Source organism: Theropithecus gelada, chromosome 5, assembly GCF_003255815.1.
Source record: "Theropithecus gelada isolate Dixy chromosome 5, Tgel_1.0, whole genome shotgun sequence".
Classification (NCBI taxonomy): domain Eukaryota; kingdom Metazoa; phylum Chordata; class Mammalia; order Primates; family Cercopithecidae; genus Theropithecus; species Theropithecus gelada.
The window spans coordinates 9,040,424-9,054,072 of record NC_037672.1 but is presented as its reverse complement, the minus strand read 5'-3'; the positions used below and the strand labels follow the sequence as shown (position 1 = coordinate 9,054,072).

The following is a 13,649-nucleotide window of genomic DNA, read 5'->3' as shown; positions in this document are numbered from 1 at the left end:
CCGGCTCTTGCACTGACTTGATTTCTTGCCAGTTCCCTCCAGCCTGCAAGAGGATGGCAGTCGTTGTAAAAAAAAAAAAAAAAAAAAAAAAAAGACACCTTCTCTTCACTAGGGTTTTTGCTCTAGAAAGCCTGAGCAACCAGACATGCTGAGTGGGCCTATGGCCACGTGGCCCTGGCCTGGCAGTGACATGTGGCTTTCACCCCACCCCACCTCACTGTGCCCCACAGATGTGTCTGGGAAGCTGAGGATCTGGGATACCACGCAGAAGGAGCACCTGTTGAAGTATGAGTACCAGCCTTTCGCTGGGAAGATCAAAGACATTGCTTGGACTGAAGACAGCAAGAGGATCGCCGTGGTCGGGGAAGGAAGAGAGAAGTGAGTCACTACTCTCAGCCCCTCCCTGCCCTGTTCCCGTGGCTCATGTGTCCATGTGCCATGACCCTGGTGGGAGGGGGATGCGCTGATGTCGGTACTAACTTGGACTCGTGAGGGTTGAGCTCCCAGTAGGTGCCGGGCCCTGTCAGGACTGGCTGCGGCCACAGGTGAGGCAGAACTCCACATCCCAGTGGGTTTGCCCCCAGGGCCCAGCACTTGTGTATCTTTCTGACGTCCTGAGTCCCTTGCCTCCTAGAACCCCAGCTGTCATGCCCACCTACAGGCAGCAAGAAGGGGACAGAGTGAAAGAGCAACACCACTTCCATTGGGGTCCCTCACAGCAGCTACCCCATGAAGCTGCCAGGGAAGCTAAACTGTTTCTTCCAGCTGGGCACCTCCCCCAAGGGTCCCTGATGGAGGAGGGAGGGGCAGTGGCTGCTGGCTGGGTGGCACTTGGTGGCTACTGACCTCAGGGCCCTAGTGACTGGTGAGGTCAGTGCTAGAACCCAGGTTTTTTTAATTCAAGAGAGTCAGAGTTCCCCCTGCAGCACCATGGCTGGCCATAAGCCCTTGAACTTGACAGTGGCATGTCTGTTCTTCACTCCAAGGCATTTACTCGTACATGTTCTGGTAGGTGTTTTTCCATGGCTTTTCAAGTCATTCCTTTTGGTCTTAATTCCTTCTTTATTCAGTAGCAAATAGTAACTAAAACAGTTTTTGTTGAGTGTCAGCCAAGAATAGGGCATCTCATTCCTGTAGGGAATGGTAACTGTTCCCTCCCAACAGAACTGTAAGGAGAGCGGTGAAGCCATAAAGATAGCCCCGGGCCCTGTGGCGTGGGGCCCCACAGACATACACACGCAACCACTTCCCGAAGGTGCTGGCTTGCTCCATTTTGTTCTTGGGTCCTTTGGACAAATGCCTCGTGGAGCCAGAACCCTGGTGCTTCCCTCGTTTGTCCCTGTGGCATTCTGAGCTGCCTGCTAACAGTCACTCCATCCTCTGTGCACTGGCAGCTCAGCTGTCAGATTGCTTACCAACCTGTGATTGAATTTTTTTTTAATTTTTTTGTCTTCCATCCTTCTCATTGGGTCAAGGTTTGGAGCAGTCTTCCTGTGGGATAGTGGCTCTTCTGTGGGTGAGATCACAGGACACAACAAAGTCATTAACAGTGTGGACATCAAGCAGAGCCGGCCATACCGGCTGGCCACAGGAAGCGATGATAACTGCGCTGCATTCTTTGAGGGACCCCCATTCAAGTTCAAGTTCACAATTGGCGTAAGTGAACTTCACTTTCTGGGTGAAATTTATGGTTTGTATATGAGGCTGGCAGAGGCTGAGCCTGTTTAGGTGCTGATGGCAGAGACCACAGCACATGCCACGTATACTGTGACACACAGGTAGAAGTGGGCTCCCAGGGGTGTGCAAAGAGAGGGAGGTCTCCCCAACCCAGCACTCGTCCTCCCCAGGCCCTTAACTGGGTATGGATGGTTCCCACAAGGAAGGGCCCTGCCCTAGGACAACGTGCGCATGTCAGGGGTTGGGGCAGGGACGTCTCTGAGGCTGTGTAACCAGGCGAGCATCTGGGGCTGGAGGTGTTCATTAGAGAGAGGAGCCTGCGGGGCCTGCTATTAGCTGGGCCACCAAAGTGGCAGAGGAAAGGATCTTGCAGGACATCCAGATTGGTCTCTCAGGGGGCCTCCCCTAGAGACAGTGAGGGCAGTGGTACGCCTGCAAAGTGACAAATGGTTAGAAGACTAAAAGATACTGTGTGGAAGAAATGTGCCAGAAATGCGGCATTGGAGTGCCGCAGGCTTTGGGTGTAGCTGGCAGCATCTCAGGCCCACGCTGTGCATGCACCCCGCCTCAGGCAGGCACCCAGGCCTCGCCAAGCCTCCTCACTTCTCCCTTCTGCGCTGCAAGATGGGGGTGTGCGGGGGCCAGCAGCATCTGAGGGTTTTGACTATGAATTTGAAGTAGGAGAGCCACCTGGCAGGTCTGGAGCATCTGTGATGCCCGTTTTCCTGCCCCAGCCTTGTAGGAGTGAGGGGAGGAGCCCAGCAGCCAGTCTCAGCACAGCCCCACGGCTCTGCCCCGGCTTTCCCCATCCCACTTGTGCTTGCGCTGAGGATGGACAAGAACAACGGACCCAGAAATGCGCATTTTAGGGACTATTGACGTCCTTGGAGGAGGTTGTGTGTGCAGATTGGACCAAGGTCTCGGGACTCCTCCTCTTGGGACCATCAGTGGTTTCACTGTCTGCCTCATGGAGGATTAATGAGATCATGTCCTTAAAGTGGCTCAGTGAGGAGCACTGTCTATTTTAGTGACGTCATGCCATGAATCATAAATAGCCTGCACAGTGCAGCTGGAAAGGGTGAGGACAGGACCCACAAAGTGGGCAGAATTTCCAGAGACTGTTCTTGGCTTAGGGTACAGGAGGGCTTTCCAAGGATGCCTAGTTCGTAGTGAAACAGGCTTCATTTTGTTGCAGAGCCACAAGCTGAGCCTAGCCAGGCAGGTGAAAGCATAGGGAGGCTCCCTGTATACAGCTGAACACACGGCAGCTCTCAGACCCTGCTCTTGTGGCTACCGCCTAATGGGTAGATAGCGGAGACCTGGCTATTTTGGGAGCTGTATTGAAGGCTGTGGCTTCAGGCCATGTTTCTTCACTGGGGTGGAGGCACTGCAGAGTAGGGTGAGTAACGCTGAGTCAGCTGCACACCCCATCTCAGCCCAGGGCGGGAGGAAGCAGCTCAGAGGCTTCTGTGGTAGCCGGAAGCCGGCTGTGGGTGGGGGCTCCTTTGCCTGCCCTGGGAGGGATCATTTCCACTCTGCAGCTGTGCATTAAACCCAGCATGGTGCTCAGTGGGGTCGGGGGCTCAAGTTTGTTCCAGGGGTGGGCTGGAGCCTGCCTTCTTCACCAGGCCGCTGAGCCCCTGTGTGCTTGCTTGGGGGCTTGGCCAGAACACTCTTTCTCTTTAGTTGTCCTTTCTAACTTCAGAAAGGACTTCACCCTACAGCCCTGGCCCAGGAGTGTTGGGTAGAAATGTCTCCCCGCTAGCCCAGCTCCAGGCTGGATACCACCATGTGTCTTGAAGTCTTCTGTGGAACCCACAACCATGGGCCCTGCCTGAGGACCTGGGAGAAATAGAAAGGGCTGTGGCCTGGCACAGAGCTAGCTGGCTCTGCCCTCCTCGGGCGAGTCATGCCTCTGGGCCCTCCCGGAAACAGGGTGACAGTGACCCTTCCATGCTGCACCCTCAGCCGCAGGGAGGGTGTGAGAGGCAGCAGTGACCATCCACATGCTCAGGAGACATGTGCGGACTCAACTGCCCATGCATAGCAAGGGCAGGAAGGGTGCTCAGGGACCCCACACTTGTCCCCAGATACCTTCTGAGTTGCTGATACACTTTGGTGTGTATCTGCACTTAAGCCCTCCGGACCCCAGAGGAAAGCTGTGGTCGTGCCCTTCAGGACCAACCCCAGGAGAAAGGGAGCACATCCAGGCTGGGGGAAGTGAGAGGAGGCGTGAGTGCTAACATGAGGCCCAGCCACAACCGGTGTTGAGGACATGGTGGGCTGAGCATCGCTGGGCTTCCTTCCATATGTGGGCCCTTCTGATGCGGTCGGAAAGCCTGGGATGTGGAAGTTCTCAGGAATTAAATGAGCCTTTTATAGTAAAAGATTCTTAAAACTCAAGTATATGTGGGCATTTTTTATTTTAGAGGGAATTAAGTTCCACTTATTGTGGAATTCACACAGCAGTGTATCTTTTTTCAAAACCCAGATCTCTCATTCCGCAGCCCATGACGACTGGGTCTGGGCTCCCTTTGCCTCGGCACCAGCGCTCGGGCCGTGGTGGCCTTGCCTGCTGCCTGTCCCCTCCAGAGAATGAGCGGCTGGGCTGTGGCGGCAGCTCGGGCCTGTCTTCAGCTGCACCTTCCCCACCCACTCCCTGCAGAGGCCCCATGTGGCCAGGACCAGGAAACTGGCCTGAGCTTGAGGGTGCAGAGGTGGGGTGGCAGGTGCTTCCCTAGTCACCTGGGTGGGAGAGGGACTGGCATGCGACTGCGGAGGGACCAGCAGGGTCGAGGTGGAGCTGCTGCCTTGAAAAGGAACAAGGCATGTTCTGAAGGTGTTTCGGTACAAGCCGAAGCAGAACTCCCGGGACGCTGTGCCTGAGCTGAAGTGAAAGCAGTTATTTCCGAGGAAAACGAGGGGCCCTGCCTGTGGAGTCCGGGAGGCCACCTTCATCTCGCTGGCCCATGTTCGGGGGTCACATGGCTTTTCCTTTCTGTTGAAGAGCCCATTGTGCAGAGCAAGTGTGGGCTCCCGGCCCAGCTCGAGCCAGGCTCCCCTGTGTGTCCCTCTTCCTGAGGGACCGTAGCCCAGCTTTGCTCTTCATTTGCCTGAACCTGAATGAGGCTCCAGGAAGATGGGGGTGGAGGAACATTTGACCTGGAATAGGCCCGGGTGCCGGCTCATCCCTACCCAGTGACATTGAAGATGCGGTGGGTGACTTGCAGAAGTAACTCCCGGGATCTCAGGAGAGCATTTCTGAAAAGAGACCGAGACTGGGCACAGCAGTCTTGGTCTCCAGCACTGGCGTTCTGCAAACCCAGGGGTAGGTTCCCCTCGGAGGGTCTGACCGTGGCCTGAAAAAGGGAGGGTGGCGAGACCATCTCCCTGCCTCCCCCCATCTTACCCATGGGGAAGTCTTCATGCTAGGCAGGCTCCTGGAATAGGTACTCCTGGATGGGTTTAAAGGCCCCACTGAGTTTCTCTCTGTTGTCTGCCTTCGCCGTGCGCGCTACTTGGGCCAGGTTCTTTGCCTCTCTGGCTGTCTGCTTCCTCCAGTCGGGTGAGCAGTTGGTGGTCTAGGATGACCACACCCCCCCCCCCCCCCCCCCCCCCCCCGGAGTGTGGCTCACAGCTGTGTGCATGTCCCAGGTCCCAGGAGTTGCTGGTGCACCGGATAGTTTGTGTCTATTGAAATGGTTACTTAGAGCAGCGTGTCGGCCTGGGGGCTCAGCCTTATGCTGTGGAACTGAGAACTCACTGCCAGATCTAACAAGCTGTGATGCTAGGTGGGAAAATGTTCAGCACGGAGGACTCCTGGGTTCCCTTGCTGGGGTGCCACTGCTCCCTCTGTTCCATCGCCGCTGCTGCTCCCTCTGTTCCGTCGCCTCTGCTGCTCCCTCTGTCCATCGCCTCTACCCTATGGGGGCCTGGCATCTCACATAGTTCTCCTACTTGAGGCTGGAGCCAAGCAGGGCAGGAAACCTCAGCCGTGGCTGTTGTCGGACGTGCTGCCTTACTGATAGGTAAGGAAAATTTGAGCTCTAAACAGGCAAGGTTTCTGGTGGTTTTTCTTTTTCCTATTTCCTTACTCAAGACAGGGCAGAGAGCAGATGTTTCAGCCCTTCTGGCGTGTATGGTGGCTGCCTGGGCCATGCCCCTGTGATGGGTACGCAGGTGTTCCACACCCCCTTTCTTGTCCTCAGCATGCGCCACCCCTCCTGTCGGCTGGCCTTGCTTTTCACTGGGCTGTTGGCTGACTCCTGAGAACTGGGGGCTGACAGCAGGGAGGGTGACCTGGCCCAGGTCACATGGCCAGTAGGTGGCTCAAGGACGGTTAGTTAGGATGAGCCTCTTGTCCCTTCACATGGTCCTTGTTCTCCAGGGAACATGGTGACTGAACTGACCCGTGTTGGGTGATGGGAGAGGCAGGTGGGTGGGGAGCTGCTTCGTGCCCCTGAGCCCAGCTAAGGGCTGCCCCAGGGCACTTTGCAGGGAAGTCCGCTGGGAGGGATGGGTGGGTGGAAGGATGGGGGCCAGAGCCAGCTTCACAGGTCACCGTGTAAAGGTGTTTTGGGAACACCCACTGACCAAGGGCCGTGGAGGCCCCGTGCTGGGCTTGTGTGGAGTGGGGCTGGGCATGGGGACCGAGAGCCTGTCCCCTTCTACCAGCTCATAGGCATGTGAACAGTGTAAGGGTGGGCTTGTGGTCCTCTTGTGTACAGGGTCAGCTGAGGCTGGGGGGAATGGGGTGGGCTCCCAGAGGGTTCCTGCGCTGACCAGGTAGGTAATGAGCGTGTGTGTGCTAGAGACAGGCCAGCTGGGGCCTGTAGTGCTCTGTCCCTCTGATGTGGACATGGGTGTGGTACTTAATTATGACCTGAGTGCTTCAAGCCTCTGTTTCCTCGGTGGTGAGAGGGAACATATTGGTGGAAGGAAGTGAGGATTGTGGGGAGGGGGGCTCGTTGATACAGGTCAGCCTTGGCTGTGTGTTTGGCTACAAGGGAGGACAGGCAAGAGAGTGTGGACCGGACACCGTGGGGTGTCCACCAGGGATGAGGCTGGACTATGAGACTGCTGCAGCCCCGCTGGTTGGCGGGGGTGGGACAGAGGCAGAACCTCTCTGAACTCCCTGGGAGGTTCCCCAAACCGTCTCCCTCTTTGTTCACTGGCCTGGCCTCCCTGTGGAAAGGGCTATTTTTAGCCCTCGCTTTTTTTGGTTAATGGGCTTTTTGCAGCTTCTCTCTTCGAAGGGGCTATTTCAGGAGCAGACATCAGTCTCTGCATTTGGACTCCTTGGCTCGAGGTGCAGGAAAAGGTGATGAGGATGAGCTACTCAAGGGGCATCTGCGTTCCTGGACTGCCAGGCCCCTCCCCTGCCCCTGCTGGGTTCTAGGGCAAGGGAGGGACACATGACACCACCCTGCCAGAGCCTGTGGGAGGCGCTGGCAGAGGTGAACCACAGACTCGGATTTGGGGTCCTGGGGTTTGGGCAAGCAGGAGTGTCCTCGCTTCTGTGACCTGGAACTGGAGTAGGAATGTCCATGTTTTGACCTCAGGGAACCACTGAAATTGGCACTTGTTACAGGTTGGAATTGAACAGTGGCTGAATAGTTTTCTCCAGTTTGTAGCAAGAGCCATCAGCATCCACTGTCCCACCCACTCATCTGGGCTTGGGTGATGCGGGCATTTGGAGTGAGCTCTTTTCTCAGTTCTTAACTCATTCAGTCAGAAGGACCCAGGGGTTTAGCCAGGCCCAGCCATCTCCCTGGCCCACTGCACCTCAAGGAAGCTCAGGCTGGCGTGGAGGAGCCAGTGCGAAGTCAGCGGCAAGGCGGGGCTGTGCTGGCCGAGGAAGCAGAGTTGGGCAGCAAGAGAACTCAATGTGCCGGTCAGAGGTCTAGGATTCGAGCCGTGGTTATGTCATGGTCAAGGTTGTGTGACCTCATCTGGAAGGAGTAGTGGTGCATACACACCTGTCCACCCCACCCACAGGGGATCTGGAAGGGCTTTGCCTCAGGCCCTCCCGCCACTGCCTTCACGCCAGCCGGCTCCTTCCTGCAGCCCTCTTGGGAACTGCCCTGTGAGGCCCTTTGACACAGGGAATGTGGACCCTATGGGCTGACATGGACAAGGGATCGTGGGCCATGTTGACACAGATAGGAGGTGGGCCCCATCGGCTAACCCCACCGGGAACGGGCCCTCAGTGCGTGATGGCTCCCTGATGGCGGGTAACAACAGAAGAGGGGTTGCAAATGGGCCTGCGGAGTTAGGGATCTGACCTCTGGGATGGCTCTGGGTTGGAGCACCCCTAGGCTTGCCGAGCGCCTGCCCAAGGCCCAGGGGCCAGCGCAGCTAAGACGAGAGCTCTGGACAGGAAACTAGAGACCAGATTCGTGCAGGTGATGTGGCTTGAGTTACCCACCGCTCTGGACCTGATGTTCTCTTGTGAAGAATTTGCCCGCAGGCTCTCCATGGCCCCTCTGGGGGTAAAGCATCTCTGGAGGGCCCCAGAGCCCCATCTGGAAAGTTGGTTTTCACTCTCAGCAGCTGAGTGGATCAGGCCTTCTGGGGAAACTGCTTTCCCCAACTTCACTTACCTGGAAATGCTAGAAAACTTACAACACAGACCATTTAAGCAAAGAGGGCCAGGCTTAGAACTAGGGGAAAAGGTACAAAAGGAACTAAAGATGCAAAATGCAGAAACTGCACTGAAACACAAGGAAGGGTGACCTCTAGCACCAGAGCCAGAGACGACCCTGCAGTCTCGTGTCCCCCGTTCCATCTCCTCATTAGCCCTGGGTCCGCCTGGGTATTGCATGCCTTGTAGTTCAGCACTGCCTTGCCCAGCCAAGCCTCGCAGCACCTAGGTGCTGGGGGCAGGCAAAGGGCTTGCCAGCCCCATTGCTCGTGAGCCCAAGTTCAGACTGAGCCAGCCTGCTGCTTCCATCCCTGTTCCTCGTGGGCGGTGACCACAACCCACAGAGGACGAGCTCTTCAGTCATAGAACAGAATACAAGCCCCACGACAGCGCTCCCTGAAATGAGGCAGGGAGGACAATCTGCTCATCCACTGGGGTGGAAATGTGACTGTTGTCACCCACAGTAGCTCCTGAGGAGCACTGGGACTCCCCTTGTCAGAATGTGTGATTTCTCGGGCCTTCGTCTTGGTTAAAACACGGGTCAATGAGGTGGGAGGTCCTGGTTCAGGTACACGGCCAGGGCCTGCTGGGCCTGTGTCCAGCCTGACCCCAGCAGTGAGCAGGTCTTGGCGGCACCCTGGGGAGGGCTCACCAGAGGGAAGCAGGTTTGGGTTGTTGGCTGAAGGAAATGGTTTAGTCTTCGAAGTGCAGGAAACCCGGGGTTGCTTTGGACCACAGCTCTGGGGTCGCATCACTCTTGGGCCTACAGAGATTTCTGGGGCTGGGAGTGGGCCTCTCCATGAGGGCTGCCTGCCCTGGTGACGTTGCTGGACTGAACCGGGTCTGTATCTTCTGCTGACTCTGATGATCTTTGTGGGGACATCGATTTCGTTGAGTGTGGCCCTTGGGAACCCCAGCACCTGGTTCCTCTTTCTGGGCCTACGTTCCCTCATTGGTGAAATGGGCACAGCTCACCTTGGTGGGTTATTACATGAGTGTCAGAGGCAGCATTGATTACATGTGTTAGTCTGCTGCAGCTGCCATAACAAAGTTTGTTAAGCCACAGATTGGATGCCTTAAACAATGGAAATTTGTTCTCTGGAAGTCAGAAGTCTGTAGTCAAGGTGTGGGCAGGGACACGCTCCCTCCGAGTCCTTGTCTTTCCCAGATACTGACAGCCCTGGGGGTTACTTTTTGTGAGAACTCCCATCTCTGCCTCCAGCTTCACTCCAACTCTATATCTGTGTCCAGATTCCCCTCTTACAAGGACACCAAACCCTGCTGGATTTACAGCTCACCCTAATGACCTCATCTTAACTGGATTGCATCTGCAAAGACCCTATTTCTGAATAAGGTCTCACGGGGTCCCAGAGAAAACATTACACAATCAAACACATGCAGTTCCCCCACGCAGGTAGCTCATGCCTTATTATTAAGTCCATGATTTACTTAGAGTATGGGGCAGGTTATCCGCTGTTATCCACCTTGTGTTGCATTGCTTTTCCTGAAGGTCAGTGTCTGTACCCACTGAGCAGCAAGCCCTTCCTGTGCCAAGAGTTGGTAGCACTGGATGTGCACTTGCTGGGTTAGCACCGCCTGCAGGTGGGCAGCGAGAGGGCGGGGCAGGTCTTGGCAGTTTTCGACTGCTTGTTTAGAGGATCATTCTCTGATACAGACTCTTGTTGACCGAGGAAAGAATGCGTTCATTTCCTTATTCGAGTCACAGAGTTGCCCCTGGAAGTCATGTCATCTCCCCTTCGTCACTTAGGCTCTTGTTCCCAATGAGGGTCATAATCATTGTTTAACTTTGTTTAAAAGTCAATTATTGGCCGGGCATGGTGGCTCACACCTGTAATCCCAGCACTTTGGGAGGTCGAGGCGGGTGGATCACGAGGTCAGGAGATCGAGATCATCCTGGCTAACACGGTGAAACCCCGTCTCTACTAAAAATACAAAAATTAGCCGGGTGTGGTGGCGGGCACCTGCAGTTCCAGTTACTTGGGAGGCTGAGGCAGGAGAATGGCATGAACCCGGGAGGTAGAGCTTGCAGTGAGCTGAGATTGAGACAGGGCTAGGGCCTCCAGGAAGAGGCCTCCTGGTCTCGGCCATCATGAAGCTTAAGGATCAGGGCTTGAGCTCTTTCAGAGCCCAGAGGGAAGAGGGCAGCTGCTGGGGGCACCTCATTGAGGGGTGCATAGTTGGAGGCGGTCTGCCTTGGCTCGGGCTGATCGGCTTTCCCAGCAGGTAGAGCGGTCAGCGTGGCAGAGAGGCTGGAGCAGACTCCTACCCCTCCACTGAGGGACTGCCCGGGATGTTTTTTTAAGCTCTGAACATTTTCTAGTGGACTAACAGTTCACACTGATGAACAGCTGGAGCTGCAAGCAGGCTGTATATCATATAGAGCATTCCTGAACCTAGAGTCAGGCCTGCGGCCCCTCACCAGGCAGGTAATTGTTTTCCTGCAGGACCACAGCCGCTTTGTCAACTGTGTGCGATTCTCTCCTGATGGAAACAGATTTGCCACAGCCAGTGCTGACGGCCAGGTAAGACCTGGGATGGGTTTTAGGGTGGGGATTGGCTTGTCTGCCTGCTCCCGTGACCGCTCAGAGCCACAGGCTAGTCCTGACATGCAGAACTTAGACGTCGCCCTCCCTATCTCTGCAGACGTGTCGTCAGAGCCCAGTAAACGCATGTCTGCTTTTAAACCACACTGGGAGCTCAGTTTGTTAGCCCTCGTTTTCTAGAGCCACAGTCTGTGGAGAAACTGCTTACACACACGTGACCCACATGTTTTTATTTCTTGGAAGATATACATCTATGACGGGAAGACTGGGGAGAAGGTGTGCGCGCTGGGCGGAAGCAAGGCCCACGACGGTGGGATTTATGCCGTGAGTATGAGTGTATTTCCCAGCCTAGCGGTGGGAATTTGGCCGAGTCCATGTGTCAGTCCATCCATACCCAATCTGGAGTTAGACAAAAACTTGAAATGAGGGGCTACAAGTCATGGCGGTTTTATGCCTTTGCACAGAAAAGCTTTAAGGTTGCAGTGAGGTGATGGGAGAAGGTAGTGGCTGGAACAGGAGACCTGGAGGTGGGTTTTGTCCTTGCCTCACTCACGTCCCACCCCATCTGGGCTCCTTCTGTCCTACTCAGAAACAGTGGCAGTGGACAAGCTGCTTTTGGGGGTCTCTCTCCAGTCTAGTCCTCTGGCACATGACACCCTGCTTTTCTCTGAATAGATTAGCTGGAGTCCCGACAGCACCCATTTGCTTTCTGCTTCTGGGGACAAAACATCCAAGATTTGGGACGTCAACGTGAACTCCGTGGTCAGCACATTTCCCATGGGCTCCACGGTTCTGGACCAGCAGCTGGGCTGCCTATGGCAGAAGGACCACCTGCTCAGTGTCTCCCTGTCCGGGTACATCAACTATCTGGACAGAAACAACCCCAGCAAGCCCCTGCGCGTTATCAAGGTAAGGCCTGCCCTGGGGAAGGCTCTGTCCCCTGGGTGGGCAGGGAAGAGCCCAGTGTGGCCAGCAAGGAAGGGAACTGAGGGAAGACCAGGTGGAGGCTAGAGAGGTGTCCTCAGGCACCTCAGAGCTGTCCTTGGGGTTTTGGTGGAAGGGTGGGATGCTGGTTGCTTTCTTGGGACATGAGTTTAGCCACGGTGGCAGGCCAGGTGCCAAGCTCCCCTTGAGCTACTGTAAGAGCTGGAGCCTAGGGATCCGGGGCAGTGGCCATCGCCCCCAGCTGTTGAGAGCGGTTACTTCCCGCAGGGCTCGGCCTTCCCTGAATTGGGAGTCTGCAGCCTGTGCTTCACCTGACTGCAGGCAAGAGCGGGAGCTCACTGAGCGCCAGGGCGGGTGAGGGGGCATTGCGGAGGTCCAGGGGCAGGAGGAGGAGGAAGAGCAGGTGGCCTTGGGCCTGGGCCTTGGCGCTGCCTGGGGTTTGAATGTGGGCAGGGTGTGAAGGAGATACTGGAGTTGCATGAGGGAGCGATGGGACCAGGAGGAAAGGGAGTTAGAATCATACATGGGGCCCAGGTGTGAAGGCCCCGAATGCCATCCTGGGGAGGAGCAAGGCGCCTGCTTCTGAACCCTAACCCGGAAGGATTCACTTGAGCCAGAAGCTCCCTGTGTTCCATTGGCTGGAGGGGTCCTACCTTCTCCCTCCATCCACACCAGCCAAGTTGACGCCTCTGGGAATCTCGCAACTGGACAGGAGCCAGAGCAGGGGTCCCTTCCGTATCCTCAGGGCCTGCTCTGACAGCAGCACCCACCCCTGCTTCCCACACTGCATCTGCTGGGAACTCCAAGTCAGGTTTCCCCAGTGCTGGTGGCCCAGGGTGGGTGATCTCTCCTGCTATTCAGAGCTGCAATATCAAGGGATGTGGACAATGCACTTCATCCGAGCAGCCAAGTCTTCTTGGGCTCCTGCTTTAAGCCACTCGGGGAGACAAACCCCAGCACTTCCCTCACCCATTGCAGCCTGCTGCTGTGGAGCTCTGGGGACCAGCCTCTGCAGAGGGTGCGAACCCCGCAGGGCTAGCGTGGGCCAGCCTGGAGCAGCCCCCAGGACTGTGCAGCCAGCAGTGTGCTGTGCTGTCGGTGGCTCCTTCACACCACAGCTTCTAAGAGGGGCTGCTAGAATCACCATCCCTGTTTTACAGGGGAGTTTGCCCACGAGGAAGGGGCCTCCTTAACGTTGTGTGTGTGACTCCTAAGGACCAGGTCACCTCAGCACTCACACTTAGAGTCACGGTTCCTTTGTGCCAGGGCAGTGGGGGCAGCAGCATTGCTGAGAGGGGAAAGGCTGAACCATAAAGGCTCACTAGATGTGACCCTGAGGATAGAGGGGAATCGGGAGCGCCTCGTTGCTGGGCTCACAGCCCAGGGTGATGAGGATAAAAAGGAAGGCATGCACAGCATGGGGCCAAGGAGGTGGTTGCCTGGGGGAGCTGAGGGCTCTTGTCGAGACTGTGGTCCAGTAGGCCTCCAAGCGGGATGGTGAGAAGTTGTGCACAAGTGAGTAAGGCTTCGCTACTGCCCAGAAAAGCAGTTTCCCGTGGGCCGTCCCCGACAGTGTTCTCCAGGTGTCAGCCCCAAGGTCTGCCATCCCGTGTCTGTTGGTGGGGCTGCCCTGAGAGCGCTCTTCTAATACCACTGCTGCCAACTGTCTGGGGCCAGTGCACCTGGCCTGCCACCGTGGCTAAACTCATGTCCCAAAAAAGCAACCAGCATCCCACCCTTCCACCAAAAAAACCCCAAGGGCCAGTTGGGACGTGGGGACGTCCCAACTCTCGAATGCCACACCTGTGTGAGTCATGCCG

General features: G+C 56.2%; 1 protein-coding gene across 4 annotated transcripts in view; it reads left to right on the top strand.

The window, feature by feature from the left end:
• Positions 1 to 13,649, top strand: part of WDR1 (WD repeat domain 1) — a 45,171-nt gene that overhangs the window by 19,362 nt on the left and 12,160 nt on the right. For 2 of the 4 annotated variants that reach the window (XM_025385827.1, XM_025385829.1), the window contains exons 4-8: positions 231 to 378; positions 1,476 to 1,656; positions 10,786 to 10,863; positions 11,128 to 11,208; positions 11,560 to 11,793. In XM_025385827.1, coding sequence (XP_025241612.1) covers positions 231 to 378; positions 1,476 to 1,656; positions 10,786 to 10,863; positions 11,128 to 11,208; positions 11,560 to 11,793 — 722 coding nt within the window. The remainder of the gene's footprint in view (positions 1 to 230; positions 379 to 1,475; positions 1,657 to 10,785; positions 10,864 to 11,127; positions 11,209 to 11,559; positions 11,794 to 13,649) is intronic. The other 2 variants (XM_025385828.1, XM_025385830.1) reach the window with 2 other exon arrangements.